The sequence below is a fragment of the Sciurus vulgaris genome (genome assembly GCF_902686455.1).
Source record: "Sciurus vulgaris genome assembly, chromosome: 10".
Lineage (NCBI taxonomy): Eukaryota > Metazoa > Chordata > Mammalia > Rodentia > Sciuridae > Sciurus > Sciurus vulgaris.
The window spans coordinates 89,027,236-89,041,217 of NC_136470.1; the positions used below are offsets into that span (position 1 = coordinate 89,027,236).

Consider the following 13,982-nt stretch of genomic DNA (forward strand, 5'->3'; position numbering starts at 1 on the left):
TTAAATTTACAGTATTGGATTAATGTTAGCTAAGATTATCTGGCAGGACATGATCCCCCTCCACATACACTGCATCTCCAGGGGTTTAGGCCCTAAGCAGCAGGATAGCTATACTTGTACCAGCATCACCAGGAAGGAGCACGGCAGATCAAGGATGATTATTTTCCAGGAAGGAGGCCACTCCTCTTTCCCATTTATACACCAAGTTAAGAGGAAGGTCAGGGTCAGGCTTTCTATCTAGTTTGTACAAGGACAACTCAAAAGTAGATGTTAATATGATCAAATCCTCCCAAGAGCAACAGAGGGTGGGTCACAGGAGATAAAGATGTCCCTCTTGCTCAGCAGCACAAGTTAGGGAAAAAAAAAAAAAAAAGGGGGGGGGGGGGCTGCTTATTCTTGGGCATCCTCAGCCCCAAGTCAGGAGATGATGGGCATGGGTGTGTGATAGAGTGGGGAACACAAGATCAACAAGTCCCTTAGAAATTCTTAAGAGTTTATCTAAAGCCAGGAATGGTGGCTCACGCCTATAATCCCAAGGCCTTGGGAGGCTGAGGTAGGAGGATCAGAAGTTCAAGGCCCTAAGCAACTTAGTGAGACCCTATCTCAAAATAAAAACTGAAAAGGGCTAGAGATGTAGCTCAGTGATAAACCACCCCTGGATTATATCTCCAGTACCAAAAAAAAGTTTACATAAAAACTTTTATATATGCAATTCCTATAAAGAAGATTCATTATACTTATTAGCTTCTGAAGGATTCTAAGAAAATGAAAACAGAAAATGATTAAGAAGGGATGGGGAAGAAGAGAAAGGAGCTAGTTCTTTTGATTCAGGGGCAGCCTCCCTACTACTAGTCTAGGCTCAGAGTTGCTCCAAACAATGCTCTCTCACATCAGCTTCACACTCTACTCTAGCCCTGGGCCATGATACCCCAGAAAATAGACGGAGACCTTGGGGATAAAGGTCTTTATTGAACAAATTATCTCACTCAGTAACAAAAGAATAGGAGGTAATAATTCCCCCAATGATCTAGAGCAGTGTCCATCCCTGATGGCCACTTAGAGGTCATAGTTGGGATTCTTCCGAAGGATAACAAAACCTTCCAGAATGGGGGTAACAGGAAGAAACTCCTCAGTGGCCAATTCTGCCCGTTCCCCATGTGCCAACAACACTGGGGTTGTGTGTGTCTGGAACCCTGTGATGGTCTTAGGCTTGCCAGCCTGGCCCACCACATCCACTGCCTGTGGGATGAGAAAACTGAAATGAAGGGATGGCCAATAGGAGAGAAGGAACACCCCACTGCCCACACCAGTTTCAGAAAAGCAAGATTATATGTGCATTCTCCAAGTCCTAGAGTATAGTCTGAGCCCTCCCCACAACTCAGCCCCTCACCTGGCCCACACGGACAGACACCGGTAATGGCCGCAGCTCCTCATCGAAGGTAACCAGCATTCGGGGCTGCATGGCAGCCACCAGACCATACAATACATAGTGCGATTTGCCTAGAATTACTTGAGGGAAGCACATGGGACACACTGTTATAGACAATACAGCAAACCCGGCCTGATCCTTGGGATTCCACCCTAGCCATGACCCTTTAACCCATCTTCAGCTGAATCCACATTGTCCTCATAAACCTTACTACTAATCCAAGATGCCCTTCCTCCCTTTATCCACAGCTTCAGATTTGAGAATCACTTTCCCTAGCCATTTAGGAGCAGTTACTGGGCTGATCAGCCTTAAGCCTTTTTAGGCCTAATCAAAATTGTGAGAGATAATAGTCTCATGAGAGCCCTTATAGGCCCAAAGAATCTAGACTAATATAGAGCTAACTTGGGGTCTTGATCCTAAATTGCCAAGGTGGCCCTGGTAGAGGTGGAAACAGGGTGTCACATGCCACAATACAGTATTTCTGACAGGAACTCACTGTTGCGAACATCCAGGAAAGAGACAAGTACAGTGAGCAGCCCAGCCACAGCCACTTGACTCATAAGCTGCCGGTCACTATGGTAAGGGCAAAGGGTAAGTGTGCCCTTCCCTAAATGTGTCAGGCCCTACAAAAAAAAAAAAAAAGGCAAGAGAAGGAGACACCACCTAACCTGGTCAAGCAGAAATTCTACAACTTGCTCACATCTTCCCTTCCAGGCCAAGACTCCATCTCTCTGTTCCACCACCACCACCCCTGGCACACTCCAAGGAGAAGAGTTCTATTTTTTACCTGTGCCAAGCGCACCATGAAGAGGTTGTTGGGGTCCTTGGCATGATATTGGGCTAACTGGCGCAGCATCGCAGCCAGACGGGCATTATTGGTACCTGGAAATATTAAGAATGACAGAGCTAAAGAATCTCAAATCTTCCCTCAGTCTGTTTACCATCATTTTCTGCCTGGTACTCACCACTGCCCACCATGCCCATGGCAAAGATGGAATTATAGGAAACTTCTGGATCAGCATCATGAGAGAATTTGCTTAGAGTATCCAGAATGTTGAGTCGTGGATTTGAAACAGAGATTAGGGCCAGTGCTAAAGGTACAGCCCGCCGGAGTGTAGGCTCTCCATATCTCAGCTGGTGTTAAAAGAAAACAATGACAGAATGAGGGAAAGCAGTAAAAACAAATTCAGTTATAGGAATGGGCTGACAAGTGAAAGGAAGACTTCACTTCTGTAGAAAGGGCACAGCAAAAAGATCATTTCTCCACCCAGAAAATCGGTCAAGAGAGTCTTCTCTGGGGACCCTTCAGTCATCATAATATAGTAACAGTCCAGGACCGGGGGTATAGAGCAATTGCCCTGCTTGCATAAGGCCCTTGGGTTCAATCCTCAACATCACCAAAAAAAAGTATATTCCAATCTTCTCTGTCTTTACTCACCAAATGGCCAAAGGTTCGTAGTGCCATCTCTGCACCAATCTCCTCCCCCATCGCAATAAGGGCAATACCCAGAACAGCTACTCCCTGCAATTGAAGAGACAGCAGAATCCACTAAGCACCAGAAAAAAACAAAATAAAAAAGTTATTCTTGACTTCCTTGACTCAGGACCTATCTAAGAAGAAAAGTCACTCTATGGAGAAAAGTCACTCTATGCCCCTCATAGACAGAACTCAAGTCTCCTGCTATTTCGATAGATGGCAATACCCAAACACAAAAAAACAAAGCCGAAGCTGTTCTCCTACACATTCATCTTTTCTCAAAGCCTCCCCTCTGAGAGTGCCCAGCTGCCTCCCTAACCTGATGTGCTCCCATGTCAGCAGGGGCTTCCTTTTTGTCCTTGTCTTTTTTTTCCTTCTTGTCTTTGTCTTCCTCTTTTTCCTTGGAGTCAAAGTGTTCACTACAAATGTGAAGCAGCTGCTGCACCTTCAGTACATTCCCAGAGCCTGTGGTGGGGTAAGAAGAGAAGGAAATGAGAAGGCATCAAGGAAAAACTTACTTTGTAAATGGGAGAAGCCTAAAGAAACTAAAGCAGTTCAGAATGAATAACAAAGGAGAAACAATATGGTGGGGGTGGCGGAGCGGGGCACACCACAAGCCACGGTATTAGAGGCACAGACCTGCATAGGCACACACGTCTACCAGTGTGTTGGCAAAACTGCGGAATGGTTCTGACACAACCTCCAGAGCAGCAAGGATCGCCTCAATGGCCTCACCTTTCCCTACAGGACAGAATCAAGAGGTCAGAGAACACTTGCTTCTATCCAGCTCAGTCTGACATATTTACTGTTAGCCCTTTGACCAAACAGATGCCTCCTCACCCAGGTGATTGAGGCCCAGGCCAAGAGGAAGCCAGCGAGCATAAGTATCCTTAAGCTCAGTTTCCGACTTTTCCATGATGGTCTGAAGGATAGTGGAAGTGACATCTCCATTGCAGGATCCCACTGCTATCATTCCACAAGCTAGAGCTGTCACTCCTGCCACCTACAAATAAGAAAATCAGTATTACACATAGTAAGATATTTTTTCTGTCTTTATTCAAGATACCTGATCCCACAGTCCAGTATTAGACATCCTCCCTAACCACACTTGGTGATAATCACTTTCTGATAGTAGGTCAAAATAACAAGAGTTATGATTATTCACTGAGTACTTACTACATGCTGGCTGCTGTGCCAACTGCTTTGCATACTTTTAACATTTAATCTTCACAACAACTCCATGAACAGGCCTTGTTATTCCATTTTCACTGATGAAAAAAATGAGGCCTAAAGAGATTGTTTTTCCAGGATCATACTCCTTCTAAGCAGAGGTGGCAGGATTTGAACTCAGGTCTTTCTAACTCTAAAAACCTCTACTTCTAGTCACCATACTGTATTTAATCATCACTGAAATTACTCTGCACAGGCAAGAAAACTTAAGGTTGGCCAATGACTAAAACACTGAGAAAATCATTGCTGTAGTTAAGATATGGAATGCCCCCCAAAGGCCCAATTATTAAAATTAAAAGCTTGGTCCCCAAGGTGGTACTATTAGTAGGTGGTAGAAACTAACAGGTAGGATCTAATGGGAGATCTTTAGGTCACTGGTGAGTGCTTGTGAAAGAGACTGTGAAACCCTAGGCCCTTCCTCTTCATCTCTCTCTCTCTCTCACTCTACTCCCTGGCTTGTGATGAGGTGAACAGTTATGCTTAGCTGCATGCTCGCACCATGATGTAATACTTCACCCAAAGCAATGGGTCTACTCAATCAATGGACTGCAAACTCCAAAACAATAAGCTAAGTTTTTCCATTTATAAGTTGAACATCTCAGGTATTTTGTTATAACAACAGAAAGCTGACTAACACAATCATCAACCCTAAACTGCATTAATTTACCCCATCCTCCAGCCTTAAGGATACCCAAGGACTGGAACTCAATACCAAAATGTTAACTCTTTAGCTTCAACTCATCTTAAAATCCCAGTTCTAAGGGATTTCACTGAGGTTGACCACCCCCACAACATGTGCAAGCTCATACATAAGCACACACACATATACCTGCTTTTTACTAGATATCATAGAGTAACTTAGAGCACCTTTCCTACCTTCTATAAATGACCAACATCCTCTACTCACCTCCATGCTAGACTTGGAATCTCCCATCACAGGAAGCAGCAATGTTAAAACATCTTCACGATTTGAGCCAGCATAGGCCAAGCCTAGCCTGCAAAAGCCAGATAGAGTCAGTCCCCAACATGTACCCAAGGATGGAGACAATAAAGAACCAGAGAGGACTAGTCATTCATTCATCATGTCAACAAACATCCACAATGGGCTGGGGATGTAGCTCAGTGGAAGGGTGCAGGCTTAGTGTGTGTGAGGCCCATCCCCAGCACCACCACCAGCACCTCCACACAATCACCAAGAGCCAAATATTCAGTGACACGGTGGCAGTCCTTGGCAATACAAGGTGAAATGGGTTCAGTTCCTATTCCCCAGTTGAGCACTACCAAAAGTGAGAATTCTTACCCAAAGATGGAACCAAGTCTCATGGTGTTGCTGTTATGGAGAACATAGTCTGAAAGCAATGCCAGAGCAGGGTCACACTCATTCCGGACCCCTGAGTTCACAATACCACAGGCCAGGAGAGCTCCTGACTGTAAAGAGCAAACAGATTCTTTACTCAGGTGACTCTAGCTTCTTCACCAAAAAAGATGCAACATAAGCCTCAGTGCAGCACCTGACTTAACTGGAATGAAAAACTGGGGGACACTAGAAGAAGGCAAGAAGTCCCCAGTGAACAGGTTATGCCCAGACCAACCTTAATGTAATCCTCAGATGAGTACAGGTACTTGTCAATCTGGGTGAGGCCACCATCCACATCCCACAGCAGAATCATGCCAAGAGATGCAGCTGCACTCAACATTCCTGTACCAAGGAAAAATCAATCAGCCTTAAAAGGATCCTACCCTTAGGAAACTATTATAAAAGGCTCCCCAAGGAACTATACTGTGGATGCCTTATCAAGTAACATGACTCTAGGAGGACAAAAAGAATAACCAAAGCAATACACAAATAAAAGTACTAACAGAACCATACCATGGTCCTTGTTCTTGTAAAGCCATTTATTGCCATCATCAGTCAGCAGTTTGTCCTGGCCAAAGGCTGCATTCACAAAGCCATTCACAAAAGAGGAGGCCAGGTTCATGCGGGCAGAGTCTACCTGAGAGCCACTGCCCCCAAATCCTGCACAGGAAGGAAAGGAAGGGTTTAGAGTAGAAAAACAAAAGAACACAGCACAGCAGCCAGTCCCTGTTTCTAAGCTGGCCCCTTAGGATATTTAACTATGCTCCAGACAATAACTTAGAAAAAAGGTTCATGGAAATCCAAGCCCTTTAGAATAAGCAGGTTGGCCAAGCCATCATTCCCAATACTAGGGGAACCATTAACAATCCTCTAATTCTCTACAAAGAGGGTTACTTACTATTGTTCTCTAGGTGGGTTTTATAGATGTCATCAGGCACCTTGGGCTCCATGATGTCCAGCTGAAGAAAAAGAAGCTAGAGGGTCACAACTGCTTCCCCAGCTGTCCCTTTTGCTATCCCACTGAATGACAACTCAAACCAGAGAGAGAGTAAAGTCAGAGGTATAGTTGGGGAGGTCAAATTACAATCAAAAAGCCTGAATGAAAAAGGGAAAAGAGTCTTACCTCCCGAGCTAAGGCCAAGAAGTTGCTGTTGAGCTGTACATTGGACATGATCTCTGTCAGGTCCTCATACTCCTCTACATCTTCACTCAGTTCCAGGAATACCCCATGCCGTCCTAGCATGAATGCCATTTGCTTCTGCACCACCCTGTGGGAGACAGCCATCATCCCTGCTCACTCTCATCCCTTAAGGGTATAGGAAAGTCCCTTATCCCTAACCAGAACTACAAGTCCCAGCTCCTCATGCAAATGCCCCATGCATGAGCTTATGTCTTCTTTTGCCAATTTCTTTTTTACATACACATCCTTGCAGGAGGTAAAGATGTCTTCTACCAGCTCCATGTCATTGAGCATCAATGCCAATCTGAGGGCTTCAGGGAAACGGCTAAACTTTCGGAACACACCCAAGGCACAACGCAGTAGGGCAGAGTTCTCAGGTTCTGGCACGTAATTCACACAACTATGAAGGTTACAAATAATAAAATTCAGGAAGTCTCAGACATTCATTTATCCCATTTAATTCACTTATCCCCAAATAAAGACCAAATGTCTACTATACATCAGGTACCATGCTAGATGCTGAGACTACTGAAGAGACACAAAATCTCTGTCTTCGAGAAATTCATGAATATCAACTAACTACAGTCTGATGTGACCCTTGAAGTAAAGGATCTAGGAGAAAAGAAGAGGGACAACTGAGAGAGAAATGCTGGGAAGGGCACACTTGCCACCCATTTCTACCACGCTCACTTACCTGGTAAGATAGAGGCAGACCTTCGCATATGCATTCTCATCAATGTCCTTCTCCAGCATATCCACCTGCTCAATTTCCATGAGCAGGTCACAGGCCTCATGCTCTGCATTATGGGCCATGTTGTACGGAACAATCTCCTTCACCAGGGTAAGCAATGGTTCCCTCTGTACTTTCTCTGCATCATCCAGCTCCTGCCACTCCTTAGCCACTTCTCCTGCCAAATGCCTGTGGACAGACATAGAACATTGAGGGAGCACAGTTTTAGGGGAAACAGTTCCCTGTGCACAGGAATTTAGTGTTCAGGAAATTCAGTGTGCCCATACTCTAAAATAAATATCTAAGACAGATCTCAGAATTATGCCTGAGTCCCATTCCGATTCCCAAGGGGTCTTACCTGACATACTCATGACCCCATGATGCCAATTCCTCCTGAGAGCCCACCAGTCGATACTTGAGGCACTCACGCTCCCCACTCATGGTCATGGCCAAAACAGAGATGATGTCAGCAGCAAAACGCTATAAAGAAACCAGAAATTTAAAGTCAAACTCAATAGTCCAGGATAAGGGCAGTGTAATATTATGGAATTGAGATCATTGCTACTGTCCTCAAAATTAACCAATAACTATATCCTAGTCTCTGTACTAAAAATTTCTATCTTACCTAAGCTAAACCTCACAATAACCCTAAAGCTGGTGTTGCCATCTCCCTTTTAAACCAACAGAGATGAAGGGTAATAAACAAGAGAAAAAGTAAAGAAAGATACTCTAAATTTTACTTATCTATTTAAAGATATGGGATTTAGCTGGGCATGGTGGTGCACACCTGTAATCTGAGCTATTTGGGAGGCTGAGGCAGGAAGATTTCAGGTTTGAGGTCAGCCTCAGCAACTTAATAAGACCCCATCTGAAAATAAAAAGTAAAAAGGGCTGGGGATGTAGCTCAGAGGCAGTGTCCCTGGTTTTAATCCCCACTATTGCAAATAGGCAGGGAGGGCGGGGCAGGCATCTTGTTATGTTGCCCAGGTTGGCCCTGCAATCTTGAACTCAACAGATCCTCCTGCCTCAGCCTCCTGAGTAGCTGGGGCTATAGGCATGCTACCATGCTTAGTTTTAATTTTACTTTAATTGTAGTAATAAGCTACTAAAAAGTTTTAAGCAAAAAATCATGATCTAGAAAAATCATTATAGCTGCTATATGAAGGACAGATTACATAAGTGGTCCCAGGCAAAAGCAAAAAGATCAGTTAGGAGGCTGCTGCCATAATCCAGGTGAGAACTGAAGATTACAAAGTACCAAGAGGCAGAGAAGTTATTGAACTGGGGGTATGTTTTAGAGATAAATGCATGTACATGGGACAAAAGGGAGAAAAAAAGCATACATAGTTAAACATAAATTAGAAACAGAAAATGCTAAGAAAATCGAAGGTCCAACATAAACACAGGAACATATTCTGAAAAGTGACCCTCCTTTCAGTTCTTTTGCAGATATTTTCACTGCAACGGACTTCAACTCAATTAGTTCTTAGGTCTGCTAGGTTTCCAATGAACTGCTAGCTAGCTAGCCCTCCACCAGCTTCTGAACTAGTTTTACCTTATTCTCCCCAGGAGCCATACTCTCATAGATTTCCTTCAGTTTGCCATAGTGTGGACGCAGAAATTTAAGAGGCTTGGGCACTGAAGTCATGGAAGTTGTAGAAGATCGAATCTGCCTTCGCAGTTCCTCCAGGGCTGGCCGGTACAGGGATGTGTCCTTCTCCTGATCATGGAGATGTAAGGACTGAGACAAAAGGAGTCACGACTCTTCCAAGTCAACAGAGACATTTTACCAAAATTTCCCCCAAGTATATAACTATGTCTTATCTATCTGTAATTCCCCAACACCCTGCCAGGCACAGAACCAAAAGACCCACTTAAAATATCATTTGTAATTCTCCTCCTTCACATTATCATCAAAACACTGACCCTAAAATACATAGGAGTTGTTATCACAAAAACAAGTGGGAATAAAACAAGTGGGAAAGATTCAGGTATTTACCGGCTCACATTAACATCATGACTCACCCCCAGTCGTTCCACGAGCATCTCCAGCTCATCTTGAAGTTGTTTGTCCTCCTCAGACTGGAGTTGAGGGAAGAAGCTCATCAAGAGAAGGAATCTCAATCACATTCTCCTCCCATTCACCTTGGGGCAGGTGCAGAGTGCGCCTGCCTCCTTTGGAGGGGCCAGATGGGCAAGGAAAGGGAATGAGAATGGGAAGCCCTGTTGGGAAGGCAGTTTCTGGGCCAGGCTCTGCTTGAATGCCGTTCTAGGAAAAGCGAATGATGATGACCCGCCCGAGCCCACCTCATGAAACGTTGGTGAGGATTGGTGGGGACGACGGAGGTGACAGCACGAAATGGAGAATGAGGGACAGAGAGGCAAGGTGCTGGGAGCCCTGGGGGTCGCCCCATCCGCCCTCTCCCGGGCATGGTGGGGCCGTTGGAAGTCGGGCCCGAGGCCTGCGGGGCCGCGGTGACTCAGCCCGAGGCCTCCTCTTGGCAGCTCCCGGCGCCGCGCCTCACCAGCTCCTGCTCTTTGTCTTTGTCCCCGGTATCCCGCCTCTCCTTGCCGCCCGACTTTTCGTCCGCCCCGCCGGGGGCCGTCGCTGGGGGCTGTTGGGGCTGCACCGGCGCCTTGTCTCGGCCACCCTCCTCCATCTCCACCACCACTGCCGGCCGGCTGAGCGCGCACGCTCTTACACCGCCCCTTTTCCCAGATGGCCTCGCGCGTGCCGTCCTCCTTCAGGCCCCGCCTGCGACCGGAAACTCCTGGGCGAGCCTGGGCGCGCGGCTCCCTCTGCCTCGACCCCCGACCCCGCCCTCGGAGCCCAGGCAAGTACTTCCATTCCCAGCCTCCTGCGCGCTATAGGCGCCGCCCCGAGCTGTGAGGGGTTTGGGTGAGCTCCCTGTGGTAGGAATAGACTGCGAGCCGAGAGGGTTTCCTCGAGCGTGAATTTCTTAACAATGTGAGGCACCCCAGTTGATGGGGTGGTGCGACAAACGGACAAGACTTTTGAAATCGGGACGCTTCATTGTAGTCTGGGTGGTATTTGTAATTTGTCACCACTGAGGAATTGTTAACCTCAACATCCCCCTACCACCCCCAGTTTCAGGAGAGCCCTGATATTACCGTGAGATGTGCTATTACCTGAAATATTTTGGAGAGCGAAGGGGAGTAGATAAATTAAGTCCTATGCTCCAGTGCCCAGTTATGGAGCTAAAAGCAGAACAAGACAAACTGCCTCAGCCTGTCTTTTAGTCTTCCTTGCCCTGTTACGACGTAGAAGGGGTTGTGACTGATGTGCTTTATGTCAGGACTTTTTTTTTTTTTTCTTCTTCTTTTTTTTTCCTGGTGCTGAGGATTTGAACCTGAATCTTTCCGTCTGCCAAGCCCTTAACTCTTTCTGGCAAACCCCAGTTTCTTCTTGGGTGTAGGTTGTGTATGTGTGTATGTGTGTAGAAAGTGAGAGAAGAGAATGTAATTCTCCCCTTTGCCTGATAAGAACACCACCACTTGGCCTGAAGACTTATTTTATGAGTTCAGACACAGGAACGAATGCATAAAGTGTTTGTTAAAAAACATCTAGCCAGGTGTAGTGTCTCATGCCCATAATCCCAGAGACTTTGGAAGCTGAGGTAGGAGGATTGCGATTTCGAGGCCAGCCTCAGCAATTTAGCAAGGCCCTAAGCAACTTAGTAAGCTCCTAAGCAGTCTAGCCAGACCTTAAGAAACTCAGGGATACCCATATTAAAATAAAAAATAAAAAGGGCTGGAGATGTGTCTCAGTGGTTAAGCACCCTTGGGTCAATCCCCAGTACCATACTCACTAACAAAAAGTTTGTATAGATATAGATATAAAATTCTGAAGTACACCAGCCATGGTGGAGCTTGCCTGTAATCTCAGTGATTCAGGAGACTGAGGCAAGAGGATCACAAGTTAGAGGCCAGCCTCAATACTTAGCGAGGCCCTAAGTAACTTAGTGAGACCCTATCTCGAAATAAAAAATAAAAGGACTGGAGATGTAACTCAGTGATAAAGCGCTTCTGGATTCAATCCCCAGTACCCCCTTCCCCCAAATTTTTTGAAGCTCATTTCAAAAATATGTCACTCTTTTCTGCTCAGTGCTTGGATTCTAGGGCTAACCCTCCATTTCCATTGCCAGTGACTCCCCTGGCCTTGGTCTGTGGACAGAAGTTGGACAGCCCGTAGCTGTTCTTATTCTTTCTCTGCCTTCTAGATGTCCATACATTTTCAGGCTTTCTTCAGCCATCTGTACAGGGATTTCTCCAAAAAAATTTCCCCCCATGACTTCCTTCTATCAGATACTGGGATTTTGTTGTGTATACAGTCACATCCCAAGTAGTACCTTGAAGGAGATAAGGTAAGATATTGTAGCATCAAGCTCAGCCTGTTAATCAGTTGGTTATTCCTGGTAAAGAGATTGAAAAGTTGAGCTTTTTCAACTTTTTTTTAGGTTTAAAATGTTTTAAAATAAAAGTTGGGAGGGTGGGAGAATGCAAACTTTATAGATAAGACAGATCTGGTGCTGAAAACTAGATTCTGCCATTTACTAACTGTGAGACTTGGGGAAGCTACCTAACTTCTCAGCATGGTTTCTGCTTGTGTAAAATGTGAGTAATAAAGTATTTCCCTTGCAAGTTGCTTTGAGAACGAAATGAGACAATATAAAAAGTGACTAACTTGATGCATGAAACTAGAAAGGAGGCAGTTATCTTATTTTCCAAATACCTTAAATCTACTGCACTGAGTTAAATATGTGTATTCTCCTTCTCACATCAAGCATTCACGCTTCCAGATCTGTCTAGCCAAATGCAAATGTCTGGAAGTTATTTTCAAAGTCCCTTGATAACGTTGATGTTCTTCCTCCAGCTTCATTTCAGCCATACTACCCTCCCAGAAGCACTCTTTCCCATCATTTGGCCAAACTCCCAGCTTCGTGGTCAAACTATAGTCCCATCAAAGGCCAACTCATTTACCAGCCCCTTCCTACCTTCTTCTTTAAAATTGCACCCATAATCATGCCATGCTGCCCCCTAAACATGGACTAAGCTCTGTTCATCTGAGAACCATTCAACTCAAACCCATCATTTATACACCAGAAGTGTACCTAGAAGCTTATAACATTGCACTGTTTCCACTAGGTTGCCATTTTCTCTGTGTGATGTCATTCACACCACATTGCTTTGTGGCCCTTTTTCCTGTTAACTCTCAAAAGTGACAACAGATGTTAAAATTCCCTCTTTTCATACCTACTACTACCCTTCTCCAGACTCTCATTCTCCATTATGTCCCTCTCATTTACCCTCTTCTGATCATTCTAAACTTTTCATATTTCTAACATGCCCTGCCCCCTTCAAGCTGATTAGCCTTTTCATATTGCTATTCCTTCTGTATGGAATGCCCTTTACTGTTTTCAACTAGTAAACTCTCTAGTCCTCTGAGCTCCAGCTCAATGTTACCTGTCTAGCATTCTTTTCCTACCCTACCTTTCAGGTTATTTATATCTTCCCTGTGCTCCCACTTTGGGTGGAACATACCACTCCCTCCCTCTGCTATAAGCTCCTGGAGGAAAATGAACTGTCTTATTCATCTTCATGCCCCTTGTACCCAACCTAATGCGTGGCTTGTGGTAGGTCGTGACAGATACTGGCCAAAGGAATGAATGAATGAATGTGCATTCATCTTCAGGTCATGTTTTCGGTATAAAAGCGATTCTTCAGGACTCTCGTTGGAGCCCAGAACTGGGAACTGGAAAACTATTAGGATTCTCCATTTATGTCTCTCTTCCAGTCTGACATTTTCAGAGTGCTGCCAAAGGTACAATCTTTTTTCTTGACATGTTACCTTATTGAGGATAGGAATTAGTCAGACTTTCCAATGGGATAGTATAGGAGATGACCCAACACTTTACTAATAATTGCCATCATGTGTCTGTCCAGGAGCACAATCCTTTATTTCCCCTTCTGGCTCAATACATCAGAACATATAGATGCATAGTCATCAGTCTGACAGGGCTATTGACCATAAAGATTACCTCCGTCATCTGATGTTCACCTCACCTTGCCTCTGGAACCAAGCACCCACAGAGTGCTCAGCAAACATGCTACCTGGCTTAACTTCAGCTCAATGTGTGCTTCAGTTTTCTGCAGCTACCTGATTATCACACACACCTGGCCCAGGAAGCTATTTGCATGGAAATGCATCTGCTACTAAAAAGCATGATGGATTTGTCCAGAAGATAGATGTGTTTGAATCTAAACTGTCATAACTTAGAAGACCAAATGGTGGTGATTAAGAGCATCTGAGTTCATAATCTGACTTAAATGAAATCTGTCTTATCTGATATTGGAAGTAATATAATATCTTTCCTTAGTTTCCCCACTTGTAAAATAGAGATAACAATAAAGCCTCCTGATAAATAATGTGGGCATTTAATGAGATGATATTTATATTATTTTATTATTTTATTTATTTATTTGGTACCGGGGATGAAACCAGAGGTGCTTAAGCACTAAGCTGCATCCCCAGCCCTTTTTAAAATATTTTATTGGAGA

At 44.7% G+C, this 13,982-nt stretch overlaps 1 protein-coding gene across 1 annotated transcript; it reads right to left on the reverse strand.

Moving 5' to 3' along the window:
• Positions 1-949: 949 nt before the first annotated feature.
• PSMD2 (proteasome 26S subunit ubiquitin receptor, non-ATPase 2) lies at positions 950-10,112 on the reverse strand. The gene is made up of 21 exons (XM_079100685.1): positions 9,929-10,112; positions 9,429-9,485; positions 8,959-9,123; positions 7,762-7,883; positions 7,368-7,592; positions 6,915-7,073; positions 6,617-6,761; positions 6,392-6,452; positions 6,007-6,153; positions 5,729-5,835; positions 5,437-5,564; positions 5,044-5,131; positions 3,747-3,909; positions 3,546-3,647; positions 3,226-3,371; positions 2,868-2,951; positions 2,395-2,563; positions 2,217-2,311; positions 1,926-2,052; positions 1,391-1,509; positions 950-1,239 (listed from the first exon to the last, which is right to left on the reverse strand). Exons 1-21 carry the CDS (start codon positions 10,061-10,063, stop codon positions 1,057-1,059), a joined length of 2,727 nt encoding a protein of 908 aa, XP_078956811.1. The 5' UTR covers positions 10,064-10,112; the 3' UTR covers positions 950-1,056.
• Positions 10,113-13,982: the final 3,870 nt, after the last annotated feature.

Coding starts and splice junctions, on each gene's coding strand:
- PSMD2 (XM_079100685.1), bottom strand. CDS start 10,063: ATGGAGGAGGGTGGCCGAGACAAGGCGCCGGTGCAGCCCCAACAGCCC. Junction 7,884..8,958: donor TGGCTCCTGGGGAGAATAAG/GTAAAACTAGTT, acceptor GTTTCTTTATAG/CGTTTTGCTGCTGACATCAT. Junction 2,564..2,867: donor TACGAACCTTTGGCCATTTG/GTGAGTAAAGAC, acceptor TTTTAACACCAG/CTGAGATATGGAGAGCCTAC.